This window comes from Chenopodium quinoa, unplaced genomic scaffold (assembly GCF_001683475.1).
Source record: "Chenopodium quinoa cultivar QQ74 unplaced genomic scaffold, ASM168347v1, whole genome shotgun sequence".
NCBI lineage: Eukaryota > Viridiplantae > Streptophyta > Magnoliopsida > Caryophyllales > Amaranthaceae > Chenopodium > Chenopodium quinoa.
The window spans coordinates 4,143,775-4,158,830 of NW_018743292.1; the positions used below are offsets into that span (position 1 = coordinate 4,143,775).

The 15,056-nt window shown below is 35.4% G+C and overlaps 1 protein-coding gene across 1 annotated transcript; it reads right to left on the reverse strand.

Annotated features, from left to right (window-relative positions):
* Positions 1-12,204: 12,204 nt before the first annotated feature.
* Positions 12,205-14,522, reverse strand: LOC110736506 (protein ANTAGONIST OF LIKE HETEROCHROMATIN PROTEIN 1-like). Its single transcript, XM_021916729.1, has 2 exons — positions 14,132-14,522; positions 12,205-13,995 (listed from the first exon to the last, which is right to left on the reverse strand). Exon 2 carries the CDS (start codon positions 13,972-13,974, stop codon positions 12,475-12,477), a length of 1,500 nt encoding a protein of 499 aa, XP_021772421.1. The 5' UTR covers positions 13,975-13,995; positions 14,132-14,522; the 3' UTR covers positions 12,205-12,474.
* Positions 14,523-15,056: the final 534 nt, after the last annotated feature.

Sequence of the window (15,056 nt, forward strand, 5' to 3'; positions counted from 1 at the left end):
TTAAAGGGTCTACATTACTATTCTATAGATATTTCTGGTACCAACAAAGTAACAAGGAAAGAAGATGTTAGATTGACTGAAAATAGTCGAGAAGTTTAAGATTAATAATATAAGTATGATAAGAGTAAAAATTTCTTTGTAGTTACAAGTATATGTTTTTTTGTTTTTTTTTTTTTTTTTTCTTTTCTAGTTTTGATCTAGTTAAGTTTAGACGGAGAGAATAGGCCAACAAAAAAAATGAAAAACTTTTTTTTGTTCAAAAAAGCTCATCTTTGTTTAACTTATCGGCTTAATTATTCAACTTTTGAAAAACTTTTCTTTTACTTAGTCCCCATTATTTTTTCCATTATATTATTACTCCGTAAATAAAATTAAGTACTATACTACTCTTTTTTTTTTGGACACATACTCGGGGGAAAATTCAAATCAACTAAATAAATAGGAATACCTCACAAAAACCATCACAACTTCACAAGTTTTGGTAGCCTATGCAAACGGGCGAAACTGCTGCTCCAGCTTTTCTATTTCGCATATTGGTACACGAGGCAACTTGGTTGCTCACAAGTAGAGGTGGGCATGGCCGTGCCGACACATGGGCGACACGGGCACGGCCCGGCACGAGCTCGCCTTAGGCACGGCCCGGCACGATGGCCCAGGCATGGGCCGTGAGTCGTGCCGTGGACAACATTTTTGGAAATCGGCACGGTGGGCGGCACGACGTTTGGCCTGCAGGCACGGCACGAGCTGAGGGCACGGCTATTATCGATTAATTATTGTATGATTTTATCATTATAAATTATTGTATTATCGATTTATCGTACCGACTTATAATAAAATTAAATAAGTTATTCATCAATTTTTGTATTATCGCACTCGTAAATTTTTAAATTATGTGCATTGTTACTTTTTGCTAAATAGTAATAAATATGTATAATAATAACATAAATAATAAAGAGTAAAAGAACTATAATAAATTGATAATAAAAAGCACATTAACAATATAATAATACAAAAACATAAACATAAATTAATAAAAAAATTTAAATATACTTATTTTACAAGTTGTTTTTTTATATAAAAAAAAAAATATTAAGTTCGGCCGGCCTGCTGCCCAGCACAGCACGGCACGGCCGACAGGCACGTGGGCCGTGCAGTACCGTGGGCTAGGATGGCCAAAATGGGGTACGGCACGGCACGGCCCGTGATCTGGTGGGCACGGCACGAGGCACCACCGGGCACGGCCCGTGACGGCTCGGTACAACATGGTGCCCACCTCTACTCACAAGCTTGCTCAACTTAGTGAAAAAATTTCTGAGCTGCGAGTTTGGATTGAAGAGTCCCTCTCGAAGTTCATGCTTGTATTTTGTCTGATATTATGAGTACTTAATAAAGCCTCGTTACTTCCCGTCAAAAAAAAAAAAAAAAAAAAACATAAAAAACCCTTAGTCTTGTTTTACTCAGGTAACTTTACTGCTGCCTCTTTCCGGCAGACAGAGTTGTAGTTCACCGGAAAGTTTTCGATAATCTCTCTTTCAATTTCAGATTGTCAGAAATTCAACTTATTTTAGGGTTTATCAATTGCATTTTCTGGTGGTAATTTTCGTCCTCGAATAATAAAAGAGAGGAAGTAAAATCGTTGTGATTCTGAAGCTGAGGGGTAAGTGTCGAATAATTAATATATTGTTTAAGTTCTCATTTTTATGGTTTAAAATTATAATGAACTTGGATTTGTCAATAGATTGTTTGGGCTTTATGATTGTGAATTGCATGCTTTTAATTTAAAGGTTAGCTCAATTTTGATGTTAATTAGGTTATTGAAATGGCCAATTTTTTCCTGGCACCGTAAATTTTACTACGTAGGTTTCTTGTAGTTTATTGCGTTGTAATTAAAATTGGATACTGTTTTTGTGGGTTCAGTTGTTTAATCTTTTGCTCGTAAATTGAAATATTTTGTGATAGATTACATGTTTGCTGAGAAATTATTGTGTTTATCTGAATTTGGTAACGTGTTCGGGTGTCGGATTATAGGGTACTAGTAATCTAGGGTGCGCATTATAGAAAAATTACTGAAATTTGGAATAACAGATATTGTGGATGTTGGGTAGTGATCATTTGTGTAAGCTGAGCTCCTTTATATGCTGAACACAAGGTGTTTTGATGATTTAGTGAAATATATATGGATTTCGACAAATATCGATGGATAATCGTGATGGGGATATGAATGGTTAAATTGTGTACTTAGCGATGATGGGAATCAGTTGGATGTAGGGGTGAAACAAATTCGGGTTAAAACCGAACCGAACCGAAAACCGAACCGAATAAGAAATATGGTTCGGTTTTTTTTTGAAGTGGTTCGGTTCGGTTTTTTAAAAAAAAATATTTCGGTTTTCGGTTTGGTTTCGGTTTGAGGAAATGGAAAACCGAAAAAAACCGAAAACCGAAATTTAGGCCCAGATTGGCAGATTTACCCTAAGTATATAAGGAAAAAAAAAAAAAACCCTAACCCTCATTCTCTGATTCTCTCTCCTGACTTCCTCAGTTCGCCTCTTACCCTACCCTCATTGCGAATTTCTCAGTCTCTCACCCTCACCTTCTCAGTTTCTCAATCATCTCTTTTGTGTTTCTCAGAATTCTCACTCTCCAATTCTCCATCGTTCACCGGCACAGCGCACTCGTTCAGGCGTTCACTGTGACACCGTCCACCGTCCAAAGGTATGCTTTTAAGTTTTGATTATGCTTGATGTTCATATTTTTTTAGGGTTTTAATTATGATTAGTGTTAAATGTTAATTACGAAAATCTGCAAATTACATGTACAAATTTGTTAAACATTCTGATTAGGGTTTTAATCTATGCTTGATGTTCATATTGCGATGTTGTTTCTGAATTTTCTATTCTGTACAAATTAGTAAAACATTCTGAATTTTCTGGTATTTTGATGCTTCGGGGTTTTGGTCTATTGAAGGGTATTTTGGGTTTTGGTCTAGTAAAACATTCTGATTAGGGTTTTGGTCTAGTAAAACATTCTGAATTTTCTGGTATTTTGAAGCTCTATTCGATTGGACTCTGTTGAAGATTGTTTCAGATTATTAGTTAGTTATTAATTCAAGGGTTCGCATGATTAATAGCATTATCATTGTCTTGATAAGTGTTTATTAGATTGTTGATCTTTGTTATTATTGTTAATTTTGATTTTACTTGTTTTGGGTACAGTTAGTCAGTTAGTGCTTAATTTGATTGTTTTTGGGTGGTGGGGTGGAATCTTAGGGGGCTAATTATTATTGCTAAATTGTTATTGTCTTTGGTTTAGTTAGCCAGTTACTACTGATTTTGTTTATTAGGGGTATAATTATTATTCCCTTTAAAAGATCCAATATTCTTAATTTATGAGTTTGCATGTATTCTTACAGATTGTTATTCAACCACGAATTATTGAATGACAACCAACGTGGGTGGTGTTCCTGACCAGCCTCAATCCGAACATGAGACTGACCAAGTCTCTCAAAATCAGAAAAAAGAACAGGGAGCAAAAAGGAAGAGGATGAAAGAACGCTCTGAAGTTTGGGAGCACTTTGATAAAGAAGACTTACCTTCTGGAATGCAGGCAATTTGCAAGTATTGTGGGATGAGCTACAAGTGTGGGGCAAAGAAAAACGGCACTAGTGTGTTATGGGCTCATATTTCGCGATGTCGTAAGTATCCCTTTAACACCCCTAAAGATTCAAAACAAAGTTTGCTTTCATTTAAAAGTGCTAAAGAACCAAGTGGTGGTACTAGTGGGTTGACATACCACAAATTTGATGCTGGTAGTATTAGAAAAGCTTTGTCATTTATGGTGATTGTTGATGAACTTCCATTTAAGTTTGTTGAAGGTATAGGTTTTAGACATTTTTGTGGTGTAATAGAGCCTAGATTTAATGTTCCTTCTCGAATTACAGTAGCCAAAGATTGTTTTGAAACATATTTAACTGAAAAACGAAAGCTGAAAAATGTGTTAAAAAGGTGTAATTCAAGAGTTTCTTTAACCACTGATACATGGACCTCTATACAACAAATCAATTACATGTGCTTGACTGTCCACTTTATTGATAATAATTGGAAATTACACAAAAGAATTCTGAATTTTTGTCCTATTTCTAGTCATAAGGGTGATGATATTGGCAAAGAAATTGAAAAGTGTTTGCTTGATTGGGGGCTTGAAAATGTCATGTGCATAACAGTTGATAATGCTAGCTCAAATGATACTGCAATTGGGTATATGAGAAGGAAAATAAATGGGTGGAAAACTGGGGTTCTTAAGGGTCGTTTCCTTCACATGCGTTGTGTTGCACACATTGTCAATTTGGTTGTTTCTGATGGGTTGAAAACTGTTAATGAGTCGGTTCAACGTGTTAGGCATGCTGTTAGGTTTATCAAACAATCTCCTGCTAGGTTGCAAAGGTTTAAAAAATGTGTCTTAGATGAAAAAATCAACACAAAAAAGGGATTGTGCCTTGATGTGCCTACTAGGTGGAACTCCACCTATTTGATGTTGAATGCTGCTATTGAGCTTCAAGATGCTTTTGAGAGGTATTCTGGGGAAGACCCTCACTATGTAGTTGATTTGAATGAGAGGGATGGTAAGGGTAGCCCAGATTCTGATGATTGGAATAATGTAAGAAGACTTTCTGAATTTCTACAAGCCTTTTATGATCTGACCTTGCATGTCTCTGGCTCTTTATATGTCAGTTTGAATTTGTTTTTTCATGAATTGGTGAGTGTTGCTGTACTTATGAAAGATTTGGTTTCAAGTGATGATGTGGATATGTGTCTTATGGCTTGTAGAATGAAAGAAAAATATGAAAAGTATTGGGGTGATCCAGAAAAAATAAACCTCCTGATTTTTATTGCCGTTGTCCTTGATCCTCGTTATAAGCTTGATTATGTTGAGTGGATGATAACTGAAATTTATGACCCTATTGTTGCATCAAAGTTAGTTGATAATGTGAAGGTAGCTTTGAATGCTTTGTATGAGGAGTATCGTGTTTCTTCTAGTAATGATGTGAATAGGGAGGAAGTGTCTTCAAGTAAGGATGGCAAAACTCCATTGAGTCCCAAACATAAAAAGATTGAAGTCTTAAAGAGTAAGTATAAGAAACACAAGTGTGAGAGAGATGGAGATGCAAAAATAGAGTTAGACAAATATTTGGAGGAGGATACAGCGGAGGATATTGATGAATTTGACATTTTGAGCTGGTGGAAGTTCAATTGTTCAAGGTTTCCTACTGTGGGGAGAATTGCCCGTGATGTTCTTGCTGTCCCTGTTTCGACAGTAGCTTCTGAGAGTGCATTCAGCACTGGGGGCAGGGTTCTAGATCAGTTTAGGAGCTCATTAACTCCTCGAGTTGTAGAAGGTCTTGTTTGTGCTCAAAATTGGTTACGTGCTTCACCATTTCCAAGTATTGAAGAATGTTTAGAGGAAGTTGAGCTTCTTGAAGAGGGTAATATATAAGAACATCTAATCATAAGTTACTTATTTTCATTATGTGTATATATTTTTAACTTGGTTATTTTTGTTATGAATTATGATAGACTTGAAGAATATGGCAGTTGGTGATGCTGATATTGATGAAGTGCTTGAAATAATAGACTGATGTGGCTCTTTGCTCATTGCTGACTTGCTGTTGCCACTTGCCAGACTTGCTACTGCCTTGCTCTATCACTGCTTTTGCTGCTGACCTGCTGTTATGATGCTGCTGCTGCCCTGCTGCTTGTTGCTACTTGGTCTATGCTGCTTGTTGCTACTTTTTTTACTGCCTTTTAGAACTTGGTCTATGCTGCTTGTTGCTACTGCTGTTAAACAATTGTTAAAGTTGTAATGTTGAACAATTTTATTTTTTTTTGGATGAAGTGTTGAACTTTTAAAACTTTGAATTATAACTTTGAAGTTTTAGAACTTGTTAATGTTGTTTAAATCTCATTAAGCATTTATGCTACTACATATGTTGATGAATATAATATTTATATGATTTAAGCCCACAAAAATTGCAGATTAAAGCCCAAATAAACAAGGCCCAAAAAAATTCGGTTTGGTTCGGTTTTTTCTTTTGAAACCGAAATTTATATGGTTTGGTTTGGTTTGGTTTCAAAAGTAAAGTGGTGCGGTTTGGTTTCCAAAAACCAAAAACCGAATTAGGGTGGTTCGGTTTCGGTTTGGCCTATAAACCAAACCGAAAACCGAACTTTCACCCCTAGTTGGATGTAAGCCACTGCTTGTTTAGGTGCTATGTGGATTGATGTAGAATGGTTTTATGCTTAATGTGGATGGTCTTTGCTCTTTGTAGGTTCATGCCGTATTGAGGTATGTTTGGATTTTGAATGGACAAGAAATGACTAAGTCTAACTCTTGCTTTCAATGTTGATTAATTTGAACAGCCATAAGATTCTTCTCTTGTAATAAGATTCTTGTATGCAATAATCATCTGGGGTGCAATAGTATTAATATGATCGGAATGTCTAATATATAATAGTTGGTGGCTGTTGGTTGCTACTATGTTTCTGGCGGCAATGATTTGTATGGATGTGATAGATTTGCAAGAGCTCCTTTTCTTTTATTTATTTAGTTAGTTTTATATTGCAAACACATGGTTTGTTGTGGAAATGCTTATTCCATATCTGGTTACATATTGATGTTGGGGAAATCTGGTTAGTCTCCTAAGAGGGAACTGCTTGGCAGGCTGTTGCTTTCAGATTTAAGTATTTTGCTAGATTTATATAATACAAGGATGAAAAACCACCGTAACAAGATACCTTTAGGACCTGTTCTAGTTCAGTTCCTAATTTCCTTCTCTCATAAATAGTTCAGTTCAACTCAGCTCAGTTCAGTAAATCAGAACAGACCCTTAGTGTTTATTTATCTAAAATTGGGTAAATTATAATTTTGCGATTTGTATAATGATTAAAATAAATGCTTTGGCACTCTTGGTTCTTGGTTCAAACCTCTCTTCACTTTGGGTAAGTAAGTGTTTACCCAATATATAGCTTCTCTGTAGTATTTATGTTTCAATTAGCTGATTTCTGAATATCTATGAACCTTTTTTTTAACACATTTCTTTCATATTATTATATTATGTCCTTCCATTTTCCCAAAATATCCATATAAATTATGATTTTTTTTTTTCTTTTTTTTTTGTGGATGGGAAATGGATATTGTATCTAGTATATGCTCTACATGAGTTTGATGCTAGTTGAGGTTACATGGTGGAAAGACTTTACTTTTTGTATATTCTTCAATTTGGGGATCTTAGTTTTATTTTGGCTTTTCTTTTCTTGTATGTGAATCTTTGCTTTCCAACTGACTGGGAGTGTAGGTACAAATCTTTGGAGGCTAGATTATTCAGCTCACTTTACATTAAAGGATTCAGAGATGGCTCATCAAATGTTGCGATCAAATGATTTGCGCGATTCATCTATAGATCCCCTGGGCAGGGATGTAAGTACTTGCTTCTCAACTACTAGTCATTCTTATACATTGGAATCTGGATCCTGACGTGTTTTTGTATTATTGTAGGTAGTGCCCTTGCGGTCTAGAGCTTATGGTTTGGATGATATTTCAGGCTTTGCTGCACGGAGTGAGCCTGCTTTAGGCGGGTTGACAGCAGGAATGAGTGCTAGAGGCTACGCATCTTCCCTTGAAGACCCCATTCTATTTAGCCAAAGGCGAGATGTTCCTTTAGGAATCAGTCCTGTGCCTCCTGGCAATCCAGATATCATTTATGAGAGACCTAACTCTCAGCGAAGGGTTGAAAGCCTCTCTTTGCATGAAACTGAATCAAACATTCTTTTTGTTGATGGGCTTCCAACTGACTGCACCAGAAGGGAAGTTGGTCGTATCCTCTCAATGCTAGCTGTTAAAATTTCATTGTTTGCATTGGTTTTTGTTATGGTTACTATCTTCTGGAGAATATTTATTGAATTATTGTACATTGGGTTATTGAGGCCTTGAGGGTCTTGCTTGATTAAGGGCCGGTGATGCCCTATGTGGCTATGCTGGACAGGAATTGATGGCAAGTATCAAAGGCGGATGTGGTACTTGGCATATATATGAATCTTATGCATGGTATAACGTGTTACTCTTTAACATGAATTATTGTGTCACTGTACTCATTTGTGAGTATCTGAGTGTATTGACCTATGTGAAATGAAGGGTATGAGAAGTATAGGGTATACTTCTATTTTTACTTGTACACATGAAATCACATTTTTTTTCAGCTAGCAGAGGGTTTCACAGTTTCATACAGAAGAGGCAATACAACCTTTTGCATCGACCGTTTTGTTTATTTTTCACTTTCCCTCTCCTCTGTCCTACTTATTTCTGGTTGGAAGGACAGTTACATCTCCATGTCTCTTTAGGAGTCACTGTTTGAAACTTTGAACAATTGATGATGGAAATAATTGACAATTTTCATTATTCGTATTGCTGCTAGAGTCTGTATATATATGACGAGTTAGGGCGTTTAAATTTCCTAAATGACGTCCTACAGAGACCTTTCAAATAGGTAATGTCTTAATATTTATTTATTATAATTGTTCTTTTATGCTTTACTTATGTTTATTCGACCACCTGCCTTTCCTTGACTTGGAATTGTAGATATTTTTCGTCCTTTTATAGGCTTTAAAGATATCAAAGTCATACACAAGGAAGCAAGAAGGGTAAAGTTTTGTTCTTTTCAACAAAAATCTTTATATCTGAATTTGTTGGCCCTTATCACACTTTATATGAACTTGTTAGAAGTTACTGGTTCTTGTCTGCACTTTTTTTTGAATTGTGAATGAGACGTTGTAACCCTCATCATTTTATTCTAAATCAAATATAAAGCTGAAATGAACAAGGTATGGCCACAAAGACTCGTTGTTGATGACTGCAAGTGTTTATCCATTTCTTATTTTGATTGGGGCAGGGGAAAAATGAAAAAAATGTTCATTATGATCTAGTGTAGATTAATATAAATATAATAGTTACGAGTGCAAATGTTTCCTCATATATTTATGCGGTGTGTGAAGATCTGTAAACGCTAGATTCAAAAAAAAAAAAAAGAAACCATGTTTTGCATCCAGTGTTAACCACATCACTTAATATTCTTTCTTATGTGTATATACAAGTAGTGGTGAAAGAAAAAAAAAATCTCACCTCTCTTTAAACTTATTAATTATGTTAATCTCTTGTTGTATTTCAGAGTGGCGACAAAGCAATGGTTCTGTGTTTCGTTGAATTTAATGATTCAAAATGTGCCCTTACAGCTATGGAAGCACTCAATGGTTTGTTTTGATTTTCATTTATCTTCTCATTTTCTTGAATTTTCTTTTGTATTTGTCATGAGGTGTGCTTCGAGTATCTCTCCTGAACCTGTTTATCTCTTTGGTTGGGACATTTGGACACTTGACTCTTGATATTGTACCCCACATGTTGCTTAGTTTTATAAAACATGCCTCTGACATGCTAGGAGCAAGGTGCAATAAGGTGCTAGCCTGATCTCCTCAAGCAACCCTATGCTGAGAAAAGGGCATTGAGGCTAACCCAAGGTAGATCTACGAGGTACAGTATGCCTCATCCCTTGTATTGGAAAACCTTTAGTGCCTCAGAGCGCCTCACGTTTTGTAGATCTTAGATATGATGAATGGCTCATCTTAATGCTTACATGCAGCAAATCATGGATTATGCCATACTAGATTGTTAGAGTTTTCTCTTCTTGTGGGAAGATAACAAATGAAAGATATTTTTCATAAAATGGAAGGGAAAGGGAAAGGTAGTAAAGGGTTGTAATTATCTGCTTGGATTTTTTTCACCACTTTACTTTGTTTCCCTTTTTCCTGGACTGTGTTGATAGGCAGTCTCCTGATGGTATCTCTATTTATGGTCGATAATTCTAGTTTGTGACGCAATTAGTGGACATTATGCTTAGTTGCATGTCATTTAGAGTGTATAAATCTCTTGTATCATCATCTAGTTTTCATTTCATTCGCAACCATTCGGATTTCTGCTAAGCTTTGCATTATGTGCAGGCTACAAATTTGATGATAAGAAACCTGAATCCTCCATCCTAAGGATTCATTTTGCACATTTTCCCTTCCGTTTACCTTCTGAAACATGATGGTCATCAATTGGAGACATGGCGATCCGAATGAACCCTGCTACTGTATCAGAATCTATCAAATATAGTAAATTCTTGTAGCCTCATCATGTACTAGTGAAAATAGAAGAGTGGTAGTCAGGCTGTAAGTTGCCACTTTTTTTAATGGGATTATAATGTGTTTTTGGGTTATGCAGGCTGCTATCAGGTGTGAGTAGTTTGGTTTATTGAGAATATATAAATAGGTTCAAAACATTCATTTGTGTTTGTTGATACTTATTTTGAGATTGATGTTGCACCATCCTGGTAAATACTGCAACGATTATTTGCCTGACCAACAAGCAACCTTTGTGATTATCTTATTGGCGTCTAAAAAAGAAATATCATGGGGTTGCATTAACGTATTTTTCTTTAATGTTAATATAATCTTCTAATACATTTCATTCATTCTTTATTTATTGCAACAACAATTGGGTTTTTATGCATTTCAACACATGATTAACCATAATATATTTAATTAATTAAAACAACTATAAAACGTTACTCCCTTTGTTCTTATATAAAAGCAAAATTTCTTCCTAATTGCACAACTTTTAAAGATATTCCTTTCATCTCAAAAAGTTTTCATGTCTTGTTACTATTCACAAATTTAAAGAGTAAGAAATCTTCCATTTATTCCCAATTTATGAGATAAAGCATTTTCAAGTTGGGTTTTATTTGATTTGTCTTGATGAGTGGTATATCATGCGGAGTAACCATTACTAAAATGTACGGAGTAATTGAAAATATTAATATTCAAAGATTTACAATGACGACAAATGAAACAGTCAAAACATACGAGTTTTTAGAGATGTAGGGAGTAAGTTGTAGAGAGGTATTGTTGATTTTTACTAGCAAAAAAGAAAAAAGGTATTGTTGATTTTTACTAGCAAAAAAGAAAAAAGGTATTGTTGATTTTTTTTTTTTTAAGGATTGATTAAAGTTAAATGTAAAAGAAAGGTTAGTTTATTATTAGAGAATTTTTTTTTTTTTGCTGATTAAAGTGATTAAAAAATGTTTTTGTACCATTTTGTTGAGTAACCTTTTATAGAATGAGAGGTGATGAAAGTCCTAATCGTTTATCACACTTTCATCATAAGGATGAAAATAGTGTTAAACAACTTTTTGACCTTTCATAGTTTTGATAAAAATTGGTGAGAAATAATCTTTGGTTCTCCAACTCCAAGAATAGAAAGTGTAAACAACTCAATCAATTGCTTTGACCTAAGTGGCTAAAGCTAAAGATCCCAAGAATAGAGTAATCAACATTGAAAGAAAAAAAGAAAAAAAAAAAATCCAACTACAATTGAAAAGTTATATCCATTACAAATGTGAACGCAAGATCATATGTCGATAGCCTACGACACAAAGTCAAAATCGACCTCCAAAAAAGTCAATGATGTTGTTGGTGCAAATAAGCATGATAATGGTTTCACACCAGGCATGGAAAAGGGGAAACACCCTTGTTGCGTCTTAATCTTGTTGATCCAATTTTATAAGAAACGAATCCCTCTTTCCCGTTTGTATTGCATTTGCAACATTAGTCAACATCAATCGCAAATATTTCAACTACATTTCTTGTGTGTTCACACACATTTACTTTTACCGATAAAAAATATATTGAGATCTTGTTGCGTTCAACTGATTTTTATTGAACTTTTGAAATTATTTTTGGTGACTGAATTGTTTTTCATTGACTAGAAATTTTGTTCAGTTATTGGAATTTTGTGACTAAGTCTAATTTTGTTGAATGAAACTTATGCTAGTAATTGAAGACTTTGTATAAATTATGATGAAGAGAATCTGGCCAACATTCTACGATATCATTATTAGATACATTTTGCAACATCATGTATTGTCATTAAATATTACTCGAAATAAATCGGACAAAATCCAGATACTAAACGCGTCAAAACTAATACTCTATTTGAGTAATGTGTTTCCACAAATAAAATAAGATTGACATTCTAGACAATACATCCATAATAAGTGAGGGTAAGGAGAGATTATACGGTTATACCTTAGTAGAAAACAAACAAAAAATAAAAAAAGGTCAGTTTAAGAATAATTGCATAGTTGTTAAAATCATTTGAAAGAATGGTACAAATTAAAGGTGACTCCGAAATTATACATCCATATCTAATATCTTGATGAAGAGCAATTAAAAGTATGAACCAAAAGTATTCTATTGCCTAATTGCTATGTTGTAGAGTACAAATGTTGGGGTATGCATTCCAAAAATCACTATCTTTGTAAAGGAGTGAAAAGATGGAGCTCTTTTTACAGCAGAAGGGAGAAAAGAAGCTATAAACTGAATAGTTTTGTAATTATAGAAAGCCAGTGCCTGCAAGACCATGATGCAACAAATTGTGGGCAATTGAATCTCTAGCTTTCATGGAGGTTAATGACTGCAATGGAACCTCAGGTACCATTTCATCGTCGAATAACTCGAAAATCAGTTCAGGATCCAATTCCTCCCCTCTCATTTCACATATGTTATGCAACACACAGCAGGCACCAAGAACCACAGGTAATTCTTGAAGTTTGACCTCGGTTCGCTTCTGCAAGCAACTCCATCTTCCTTTTAACCTTGCAAAGGCATCCTTAGAAACGGTTTGAATTTCGCCAATCTTCTCATTGAAAGCATGTTGAGTCCAAGTTAGGTTCTGCTGATTATAGGGCACAAGGATCCAATCCATTAAAGGGTAACCAGCACCACCAACAATCCACACACCCTTCAAAAGCCCTTGATTACCCCTCTGATACAATGCTGATTTCTCCAGCACTTTATCATCAGGCATTGAACCAGGCCATCCTATGCACACGTCGTTGAAAACCCCTCTAGGATCAACCACACCCTGAACTGTAATCGAGTACGAAGTCTTCTGATTTCGCTCAGTGTGGCGCTTATTGAAATAAGCAGCCACACTAATCTTAGGTGCAATTATTGGTATATGAGTTGTATACATAGAACCAACCACATTAGGAATGCCAGAAATGGATTCAAATTCCTCCTTAATCTGCCTCAACGAATCCTCATCGGGCCATTGCAGGTACTTGGGCATCAAAACGGACCTAATTGCAGCACAAACATCAAGAACAATCTTATGACAAGTTGAAATCCCCAAACCAAATCTCTTAGACACCAACCTAAGCGGCTCACCTGTTGCCAACCTATATATACACACAGCAACTCGTTGATCAACCGGAATAGCAGCCCTCAACATCGTATTCTCCTTGGCAACAGCCACCTTTAACTCATCACAAATCAACTCAAATGTTGCTTTTCCCATCCTAAACCACCTCTTAAACTCACTCTCAGGATAATCAGGGCTAGTACACTTATCCCACCAATCCTTAGACCTGTCTTTCACCCATAAACGTCGCTGATGGCTCACTGATGAGCCACTAGATTGCTTACTGCTAGCCTCAATACTACCGCCTTTCTCAATCATTTCACTAGCAGCAACAACCATTGCAGAGTTCACAGCTTTCCTCGATCGCTTTTGCCTTAATCTATCAGTTTCATCCAAACCCTCATAGCTACTCTGCAAATTCGAATTGTAATCCAACATTGCTTGTGTTTTTTCCTTATGAATCGCCTCGAAATCGAATTTCTCTTGATCAGCAAATTCTTCCCACTCCTCTTTCTCTTGCTTCTCTTGGTCTTCTAATAACAGATATGATGTGATCATCATTTCCTTTGTTTCCTTCTTGTCACTAGGTTGTTGTTTTTCTTCAAAATTAACACTTTCATCCACCCCATTTCCATTCTTCTTCCTTCTTTTTCTTCCACCATTGCTATGATTATTACCCCCTTCATTCATATCTGCAAGTATATAATTTATCTAGCAGAAAGAATAAAAAAATATCAGAAATTCATTCAATCAAACCCCACTAATAATTTTGCATTCAATTGAAAATACAGAAATAAATCAAACCAAAAATTAAAAAAAAAGCCCAATTAAAAAAGAGACGTCTTACAGAGGAATTAGCATCTGAAGCTTTTGCCCCAAGTTATGAAGATTACTTCAAATAACAGCAAGAAATTGAATTAAATGAGCTGAATTTGGGAGAATATGAGCAAATTCAAACTGGGGTAGTTTCAGATTACAGTAGGAGTGAAATTGTAGAGAGAGAAAGGAGACAGAAAAAATAGAAAAAGAGAAGAAGATGTGCACTTTATATGTTGGACAAAAAATGGGTGAGAGAAGTGTGAACGCGTAAGAGGATTGGAGTTGAAAGATTTGAAAAGAGAAAAAATATGGTCAGCAAAAGAGAAGGTGGGTAATTTGTTTAATTTCAAAGGAGAGAGAAAGAGAAGGTGGACACCTAGGAATGTGTGAACAAGCCATGTGGAGCCCCACGGAATACAGAGGGTGATGTGAATGTGATGTTGGATTTCTGTTGAGTTGTGGACGGTGACTTCACTTATTCATTTTACTGTAATATTATATTATATGGAGTACTTGAATTTGTTATTTCGTAAATGGTTTCGTTTTTTAATTTATGTAGAGAGGGGTTAAAGATGGGTCATCAGGGAATTCTGGGTTGAAGAAATGACCGTGGACTTTCTTGGGATTTGATAGTCATAAGGTTTGGCTGTAACATGCTGTATGTATCACTGCTGGTAAATTTTAAACAAATGCTCCGTAGATTTTACAACTATAACTCCGTGTTCACCGGTGTTAACACCTTATCCGACTGACCTGATTAGAAATTAATTTAAAATATTCAGTTTAGATTTTGACTAGCATAAACACGTTAAGTTAGCATGATTCAAGTTTAAAATTAGACCTGACCCAACCTCATCAAAACCGACCCGTACATCTACTGAAATTCTACTTATGGAGTATTTCAACTAAAATAAAAAGGTAAAAGAGTACTTAAAGAGTACTATAGTTTATAC

Excerpts from the sequence above, each read along its gene's own strand:
- LOC110736506 (XM_021916729.1), bottom strand. The coding sequence starts at position 13,974 with ATGAATGAAGGGGGTAATAATCATAGCAATGGTGGAAGAAAAAGAAGG.